This window comes from Mustelus asterias, unplaced genomic scaffold (assembly GCF_964213995.1).
Source record: "Mustelus asterias unplaced genomic scaffold, sMusAst1.hap1.1 HAP1_SCAFFOLD_1785, whole genome shotgun sequence".
NCBI classification, from domain to species: Eukaryota; Metazoa; Chordata; class Chondrichthyes; order Carcharhiniformes; family Triakidae; genus Mustelus; species Mustelus asterias.
The window spans coordinates 66329-76413 of record NW_027591730.1 but is presented as its reverse complement, the minus strand read 5'-3'; the positions used below and the strand labels follow the sequence as shown (position 1 = coordinate 76413).

Below are 10085 nucleotides of genomic sequence, written 5' to 3'. Positions count from 1 at the left end.
CCACAATCCCCCGCGTCCGGCTGCGCAAGCGCAGCACCTTCCCTCCCTCGGTGGGTGGAGGTGGACGCGCTAGGGGGAGCTCTACGTCTTCATCATCATCAAACCTCGGGCGAAGCGGCTCCCATCTTCTAGAGTGTTCCACAGATTGACTTCCATGAGAGAAATAGAAAATACATTTTAAATAATTATTGCTTTTGCATCTTCCTGTTTTAATTCCACAAGAAGTCAAATTTCGTTTCTTCCCAGTGTCTGTTGTTTTCCTTTGAATGAAGCCAAGCTTGTGTTTTTTTTAAAAAAACTACAAATTCGTATAAATGAAATATTAACAGAAAATGTAAAAGCGTTACAAATTCATGCAAACGAAATATAAACAAGATGTTGGAAATACTCAGCAGGTCAGTGTTAACGTTTCAGGGTGATGTTTGTTAGAAGTGAGGGAAGGCCTGCGTGCAACAAAACCTGGACAACATTCAGGTTAGTGCTGATAGTGACAGGTAACATTCATGCCACGCCTAGTGCCAGGTAATTATATCTCCTACAAGAGGATGTCTACTACCTCCCCATCACATTCAATGACATTAGCATCACAGAATCCCACATTGTCAAGATACACTGACCAGAGACATAACAGGAATAGCCACATAAATACCATGTCCACAGGACCAGATCGGAGACTAGGAATTCCGCAGCAGCAGAGCTTTTACAACATTTCTACCATCTACAGGGCACCAGCCAAGAGCGTGATAGATTACTCCCTTACTTGCCTGGATGAGTGCAGCTCCAGTAATTCTCGAGGTTCAACACTATCAAGGACAAAGTAGCCCACTCGATTGGGACCCCACCCACTACTTCAAGCATTCAATGCCTCTACCACCTTCTTTGACTGTACCAAGGCTTCTTCGACAGCATCTTCCAAACTTGCAGCCACCTAGAAAGACGAGGACGCCTGGCACATGGAAATTCATGCACCATTCTAAGATAAAAGCAAAATACTGCGGATGTTGTAATCTGAAGGGCCACTGAAGGGTCATCTAGACTCGAAACACTGGCTCTATTCTCACCCAGTAAGAGTTTTAACAACACCAGGTTAAAGTCCAACAGGTTTATTTGGTAGCAAATACCATAAGCTTTCGGAGCGCTGCTCCTTCGTCAGATGGAGTGGAAATCTGCTCTCAAACAGGGCACAGAGACACAAAATCAAGTTACAGAATACTGATTAGAACGCGAATCCCTACAACCAACCAGATCTTAAAGATACAGACAATGTGGGTGGAGGGAGCATTAAGCACAGGTTAAAGGGATGTGTATTGTCTCCAGACAGGACAGCCAGCAAGTCCAGGAGGCAAGCTGTGGGGGTTACTGATAATGTGACATAAATCCAACATCCCGGTTTAGGCCGTCCTCATGTGTGCGGAACTTGGCTATCAGTTTCTGCTCAGCGACTCTGCGCTGTCGTGTGTCGTGAAGGCCGCCTTGGAGAACGCTTACCTGAAGATCCAAGGCTGAATGCCCGTGACTGCTAAAGTGCTCCCCCACAGGAAGAGAACAGTCTTGCCTGGTGATTGTCGAGCGGTGTTCATTCATCCGTTGTCGTAGCGTCTGCATGGTTTCCCCAATGTACCATGCCTCGGGACATCCTTTCCTGCAGCGTATCAGATATGATGTGGAGATGCCGGCGTTGTACTGGGGTGAACACAGTAAGAGTTTTAACAACACCAGGTTAAAGTCCAACAGGTTTATTTGGTAGCAAATACCGTTAGCTTTCGGAGCGCTGCTCCTTCCACTTCATCTGACGAAGGAGCAGCGCTCCAAAAGCTAATGGTATTTGCTACCAAATAAACCTGTTGGACTTTAACCTGGTGTTGTTAAAACTCTTACTGCGTATCAGATAGACAACGTTGACTGAGTTGCAAGAGTAGGTACCGTGTACCTGGTAGATGGTGTTCTCACGTGAGATGATGGTGTCGATGATGTGCCGGATCATCGACACAGATGCCATCATCTCACGTGAGAACACCATCTATCAGGTACACGGTACCTACTTTTGCAACTCGGCCAAGGTTATAGGACGGGGCATAGAGTATAAAAGTTGAGGTCTGATGTTGCAGATGTATAGAACGTTGGTTCGGCCGCATCTGGAATACTGCGTCCAGTTCTGGTCGCCACACTACCAGAAGGACGTGGAGGCTTTGGAGAGAGTACAGAGGAGGTTTACCAGGATGTTACCTGGTATAGAGGGGCTTAGTTATGAGGAGAGATTGGGTAAACTGGGTTTGTTCTCCCTGGAAAGACGGAGGATGAGGGGAGACTTAATAGAGGTGTATAAAATTATGAAAGGCATAGATAGGGTGAACGGTGGGAAGCTTTTCCCCAGGTCGGTGGTGACGTTCACGAGGGGTCATAGGTTCAAGGTGAAGGGGGGGAGGTTTAACACAGATATCAGATGGACATATTTTACACAGAGGGTGGTGGGGGCCTGGAATGCGCTGCCAGGCAAGGTGGTGGAGGCGGACACACTGGGAACATTTAAGACTTATCTAGGCAGCCATATGAACGGAGTGGGAATGGAGGGATACAAAAGAATGGTCTAGTTTGGACCAGGGAGCGGCGCGGGCTTGGAGGGCCGAAGGGCCTGTTCCTGTGCTGTATTGTTCTTTGTTGTCTATCTGATACGCTGCAGGAAAGGATGTCCCGAGGCATGGTACATTGGGGAAACCATGCAGACGCTACGACAACGGATGAATGAACACCGCTCGACAATCACCAGACAAGACTGTTCTCTTCCTGTGGGGGAGCACTCCAGCAGTCACGGGCATTCAGCCTCTGATCTTCGGGTAAGCGTTCTCCAAGGCGGCCTTCACGACACACGACAGCGCAGAGTCGCTGAGCAGAAACTGATAGCCAAGTTCCGCACACATGAGGACGGCCTAAACCGGGATGTTGGATTTATGTCACATTATCAGTAACCCCCACAGCTTGCCTCCTGGACTTGCTGGCTGTCCTGTCTGGAGACAATACACATATCTTTAACCTGTGCTTAATGCTCCCTCCACCCACATTGTCTGTATCTTTAAGACCTGGTTGGCTGTAGAGATTCGCATTCTAATTGGTATTCTGTAACTTAATTTTGTGTCTCTGTATGCCCTGTTTGAGAGCAGATTTCCACTCCATCTGACGAAGGAGCAGCGCTCTGAAAGCTAATGGTATTTGCTACCAAATAAACCTGTTGGACTTTAACCTGGTGTTGTTAAAACTCTTACTGTGTTCACCCCAGTACAACGCCGGCATCTCCACATCTATTCTCTCCCCACAGATGCTGTCAGACCTGCTGAGATTTTCCAGCATTTTCTGTTTTTGTTTCATGCACCATTCTAACTTGGAAATATATTGTTCCTTTATCGCCACTGGATCATCTCCCCAGAACATGCTGCCGAGCTGCATTTATCAAAAACGTGCAATATTATTGCCAGCAATGCCCTTATTCCATAATGATTAAAAATTTGAACTCAGTTTTGGAGTGGATTGAAAAAATTGTAGCTATTACAGTAGATTAGCCTGACAGCCTTCTCCCTATGTTTGTAATCTCTGTTGAAGAAAATTTTAAAGAACAACCTACATCGTAGCAAATCCACACAGTATTACTTTATTTTGCACTTACAATGGCCATTGGGAGTGATCAGAAGGATCTGCTTAAAATTGTTCTGTTACAGCCGTCTTTTATGCAGATCTAATCATACGAGTATATTCAATTCTGTACAGATCTAATCACATTCCTCAACACAATGGATTTCCTACCTTGTTTACCCAATCAGCCCTTACCAGAATTAAATCATTTCTTCCTAGAATATTCCATTCTTTGTATGCCTTCATTTTATTCAAGTCATGCTACTCCCTCTGACTCCTGTCAAGTCATGCTAACCCATATTTTCCGAGTTAACCCTTTATTTATATTCTACTTTCTCACCTCCAACCCAACAACTCTCTGAAATCTTTGTGGTCTTCCAATTCTGGCCTCTTGTGCACCTCATTTTTCATTGCTCAACCATTGGAAGCAGTGCCTTGAGTTGTCTCGGTCCAAAACTCTAGCATTCCTTCTAAACTCCTTTCTTTCAGGTGCACCTTAAAACCTACCTATTTAATAAAACTTTTGGTCACCTGCCCTAATATCTCCTGATATGGCTTGGTGTCAAATTATGCTTGATAACATAACTGTGAAGTACCTTGGAACATTTCATTACATTATGTGTGTAGTATAAATGTGGGTTGGTTTAAAGAATTGTCCACACTCAGAAAATAAAGCAATTGGTTCCTCTGCCATCTCAATATACTTTCTGAGAGTTAAGTGACTCAAACTCAATATTAACTCAATATTTGGGTAAATTTAAATTATAGATACGGAAACAGAAAATGCTGGAAAATCTCAGGCCTGACCGCATCTGTGGAGAGAGAATAGAGCCAACAAAATTATAGATGTCTGGAATGGTGAAGGATTTCTCCCCATTAATGTCATTGCTTCTTGCAGATTTTAAAGTTGATGTTTAAAAACACAAATGATTTTTGGGGGCAAAACTCAGTATGAAATGGCTGGAGTCCTCTGCTGAATGGGGTAAGAAGCTATTTTTGGGCCACTAATGTTGTGTTTATTTTGAGCAGTTTAGGTTAAGATCTGCTACAAGAAGTCTAATTTGTAGAAAATATTCTGGTTCATTATAGGCAAGGTTACTTTTTATATATGCTTCAAAGTAAGATCGATCAATTTGAGCTGACTTTTAATTGCACAGATGAATTTCCTGCACTGCTGCTCATATTATATGGCTGTATCGGGGGGGAGGGGGGGGGGGTGGAATCTTAGAAATTGACAGCACTGGGAAACTAAGAAAGTTTAACTTGGAGACAGAAGAAGAAAGGCAGTGATTATGTCACATGCAATTTCTTTTGTTTAAAATTTCTTGGTATAAACAGAAGAAAGGAAGGGTGATAAAAATCACTGTCTCTGAATTAATTTCAGCTTGTCAGCTGTCCGGTTAAAACTAAAGCTAATAAACTTGCAAAAGAATGTATGGAAAGCTTTCAACTATTTAATGGATTCCTGCAGGGCTTGTTTGTAAAACTTGTAGAACACCATCAAAAAAGTCAGTGTTCTTCACAGCATGGAAGAGCTTCTGAAATATAAATATTTTTCATTAATTTTAAAATTTTATTTTGTACTGTATTTTCTTGCTAACATGTTATTATAAATCTTTGCATAAATACTCATGAAACATTTTCTTTATTTTTAGGATGTTACTGTATTTGCCATTTTAAAATATAGTTTTTTTAAGATATACAATGTTCACTCTTGTAAAATGTGCAAAAATATAGGGAAGTTGCTGTGCTCTAGATCCGTCTCGGTTTTTGTTGCACTTTATAGAAATTCTTTGTTCTGTCACAGGTGTCAGACCTGGATCAGTGGTGGCATCTTTTGTCTCAGTCAGAAAGTTGTGAGTTCAATTTTCAGGGACTTGAGCACAGAATATAAGTACTGAAGGAGTGTTAAACTATCAAGAGGTGCTGTTGTTCAGATGAGATGTTAAACTGAAGCTTTATGCAGTTGCTCCCATAATTCTGCATTTATTCCAGATAGGCCTCATTCCACCTAAATTACTTTTCCCCATTCTGTCCCCATTTACCCTTAAATCCATCAGTGCTATCTACTTCAACTATTCCAGATGGCAACAAGTTCCAAATTCTTGTCACTTTCTGTGTAAATAAATTTCCTCCATCTGTTGGTGGCTATCTTGTTCGTATTAAGTGCTTCCATATTCTGGACTCATCCACAAGTGAAAAACCCACCTCATCAAGCCACTTCATTAGGTTTAAAATCCTCTATCCTCTTTTTCATGTTTTTTTTAATTTTTGAAAATAACTGCAGCCTGCTCATCTTTTCTTGATAGTTGCATCCTCTCAACCCTGGCAGCATCCTTGTATTTTTTTCTTAACTTTCTTCAGGCTTTCAGTGTCCTTTCTGTAGTATGGAGACCAAAATGCTCACAGTATTTCAAGTGTGATGTCGTCAAATTTTATACAAATTGTTATTGTTGCTAACCAGCTTTTGGACTCCATTTCTCTAGAAATTGTCTCATCAACCTTTGTTGCTACCGTCAGTAATTCGTGTATCTGACTTCTTAGATTCTATTCCATTTAGTTTGTTACCTTCCAAAGAATAAGTGGCTGCCTTTTTCCATTTAACAAAATGAACTGCCTCACGCTTTGTTGTAATGATATCATTTGCTATTTATCTAGTCTGCAAGCCTGTTTATGTCTTCCTGCATTTCAGTGCAGTCCTCATTATAACCATACCCTCAAGTTATTATCATTTGCACATTTTTATACCAAACCATACTTAAGTATGTTAGTGAACATTTCACATTCTCTGCCACAGAAATCACCCTTTCTTACTTGTGGTTTACTTAGCAGGTGCAATAGTTTCCTCACTCGACTGACTAGAGGAGCTGTAATAGACTAGTATGAGTATGATGTGGAGATGCCGGCGTTGGACTGGGGTAAACACAGTAAGAAGTCTCACAACACCAGGTTAAAGTCCAACAGGTTTATTTGATAACAAAAGCCACTTTTGCTACCAAATAAACCTGTTGGACTTTAACCTGGTGTTGTGAGACTTCTTACAGTATAGACTAGTATGCCATAGACATTTACAATGCGAAAACAGTGTCATGCTTTTCAAAATGTGGAGATGCCGGCGTTGGACTGGGGTGAACACGGTAAGAAGTCTCACAACACCAGGTTAAAGTCCAACAGGTTTATTTGGTAGCAAATACCATAAGCTTTCGGAGCACTGCTCCTTCGTCAGATGGAGTGGAAATGTGCTCTCAAACAGTGCAAACAGACAAAATCAAGTTGCAGAATACTGATTAGAATGCGAATCCTACAGCCAGCCAGGTCTTAAAGGTACGGACAATGTGGGTAGAGGGAACATTAAACACAGGTTAAAGAAATGTGTATTGTCTCCAGACAGAACAGCTCGTGAGATTCTACAAGCCCAGGAGGCAAGCTGTGGGGGTTACTGATAATGTGACATAAATCCAACATCCCGGTTTAGGCCGTCCTCATGTGTGCGGAACTTGGCTATCAGTTTTTGCTCAGCGACTCTGCGCTGTCGTGTGTTGTGAAGGCCGCCTTGGAGAACGCTTACCTAAAGATCCAAGGCTGAATGCCCGTGACTGCTGAAGTGCTCCCCCACAGGTGGGATGTTGGATTTATGTCACATTATCAGTAACCCCCACAGCTTGCCTCCTGGGCTTGTAGAATCTCACTAGCTGTTCTGTCTGGAGACAATACACATTTCTTTAACCTGTGTTTAATGTTCCCTCCACCCACATTGTCTGTACCTTTAAGACCTGGCTGGCTGTAGGATTCGCATTCTAATCAGTATTCTGCAACTTGATTTTGTCTGTTTGCACTGTTTGAGAGCACATTTCCACTCCATCTGACGAAGGAGCAGTGCTCCAAAAGCTTATGGTATTTGCTACCAAATAAACCTGTCGGACTTTAACCTGGTGTTGTGAGACTTCTTACCATGCTTTTCAAAAGCAGTGGTCTCTTGGGGATGCCGAATCTTTCGAATTTGTTTGCAGAAGCAACTAGATGACATATGCTTGTGTACAAGATCTGCACTGTCCTCTGCAAAGGCAGGGAAAACAGGAGCTAGTCGGCGCAGTGGGCGCGCATGCGCGCTGCGGACGGTTGGAGCGGCGCAGCGCGGCCTGTTGCCGGGATTTGAACGAGGGAGGGGAGGAGATCCGATAGTTGCGGTTCTGTGTCTCGCTCTAATGTCTCGCAGGGGAGGTAACAGGTTCGCTAATCGCAGGCCTGGACCAGGATTTCAAGCTCGGGAGTCAGAGCCACCTGTACCTGCCGGTTTAATCATAACGGCCAGGAAGAGTGGCCAGCTCAACCTTTCCAACAGAGAGTTGACTGAGGGTAAGGCTGCAGTTGGGTGGGCCGGCCAGAGGGAGGGTGAACATTAGCCGCCCCTGTATACAATGATGTAGTATGTTATTTATTTGGTTTCACCACTGTATTTACAAGTCAGGGTAACGATTGATATTAAGATTTTTGTGCCCAAAATATTCAAAAGTTCATCATAGGTATGGGCTGCGGATCTAAATAACTTGTTTGAGTACTTTTAGGTTATAAATGGACTGTTTAATAACAAAACACTTGTCACATTTGCTTAGTGAAAAACATGGTTGACATTTTGTTTGTAGCAGAAGGCATAGGAGGACCCATTTTCCAAATACAGCTATGACTTGGTGAATGCACTCTGGCCTCTCTGAACCAAGAGGTTTTGGATCCAAGTCTCACTTCAGAGACTTGAGCACAGATATCCTGGCTGCCACTTCAGCTCCGTGTGTCTTGTAGATGATGTATTAAACTTACGCTCTGTCTGCTCTCATGCAAGTGTAAGAGATCGCATGGCACTGTTTCAAAGAGGGGTTAGTTAGTCTTGGTGTCCTGGCCAATATTTATACCTCAGTCAACATTATGAAAAAAAATTACTTTGACACTATCTCTGTTATGGGAGCTTGTTGTGCAAATTGGTTGCTGCATTTCTTCCAACAGTGGTTACACTTAGAAAATTTAATTGGCTGCAAGGTGCTTTGGAGTGGCCCAAGGTTGTGAAAGGGCCTATATAAATACAAGGTTTGTTTTTATTCTGCCTGATTTCCAGTATAATATTCAGGAAAAAAGGGGTAACTTGTGTAGAAGAGTACTTAGACATCAAAGTTATTGATAACTACTGAAATTAATGTACAATGGTTTTAGAAATAACTACTGAATGACTCTGAGTGAATGCACAGGATTTTGTGGCAATATAAGAAATTCTAAAATTAATTGTTACCTTATCGTTAGAACAGTTTGGAGAGACGGCTGTAGGTGGTGGGTAGTATTGCCTCTGTGCTTCAGCACTGGGAGAGGGGGAAAATGAGCAAGTTATTCATCATGATTTGCATCCAATGACCCTAACTGGGAATATCTGAGTGAATGCTAGATAATTGTTGGGTCAGATTTGGTTGTACTAACAGCTGTAGTCAAATAGACTCCTGGTAATGCCTGGGGTCACGCCATAGAAACCATAGAAAAGTTAGAGCAGAGAAGGAGGCCATTTGGCTCCTCTTGTTGATGCCAGTCCAGGTGCCTTTTCTAATCCCACCTTCCTGCACCTGGCTCATTGCCTTGCAGCTTACATCACTTAAGGTGCAGATCCAGGTACTTTTAAAAAGAATTTTTGCCTCCACCACCAACTCAAGCAGTGAATTCCAGACACTCACTACCCATTGTGTAAAAAGCTTCCTCCTCATGTCCACTCTACACCTCCTGCCATTTATCTTGAATCTATGTGCCCTGGTTTGAGAATTCTCCACCAAGGGAAACAATCTTTTCCTGTCCATTCTATCTCTTCCCTTCATGATTTTGTACACCTCTATCAAGTCACTCCTCAGCCTTCTTTGTTCCAAGGAAAATAACCCCAACCTATCCAATCTTTTCTCACAGCTACACTTTTTTAGCCCTGTAAACCTCCTCTGTGCTCTCTCCAGAGCAATTAGGTCCTTACTGTAATATGGTGACCAGAATTGCACACAGTACTCCAAATGTGGGCTTGCCAGTGTTTTATTCAATTCCAACATTAAATAGCCTTACTTTTATATTCTATACCTCTGCCAATGAAGTAGAGCATTCCATATGCCTTCTTTACAACCTTGTCTACTTGAACTGCTGCCTGTAGGGACCTGTGTATGTGTGCTCCAAGATCTTTCACTTCATCTATCCCTCTTGGTATATTCCCATTTATTGTGTACTCCCTATAGTTAAATGCATGACCTCACACTTACCTTTGTTAAAATCAATCTGCCACTTCACTGCCCACTTCACCAACCCATCCACCCAGACACATGCATTGAGTGCCAGATAATTGATTGCATTTGGGAGAAAAGAAAAATATTGAGTGGACAAAGATCTTAAATGTGAGTACAAATATTTTATTTTGGGCAATGATATTGGGGGAACTATTTGCTATTTTAATG

At 42.5% G+C, this 10085-nt stretch overlaps 1 protein-coding gene across 1 annotated transcript in view; it reads left to right on the top strand.

Moving 5' to 3' along the window:
• Positions 1-7696: 7696 nt before the first annotated feature.
• The window catches only part of lrrc40 (leucine rich repeat containing 40), a 60998-nt gene continuing 58609 nt past the window's right edge, over positions 7697-10085 (top strand). Inside the window, exon 1 of the mRNA XM_078206787.1 lies at positions 7697-7980. Within this exon, the coding sequence (XP_078062913.1) occupies positions 7830-7980 (151 nt within the window). The 5' untranslated portion in view covers positions 7697-7829. The remainder of the gene's footprint in view (positions 7981-10085) is intronic.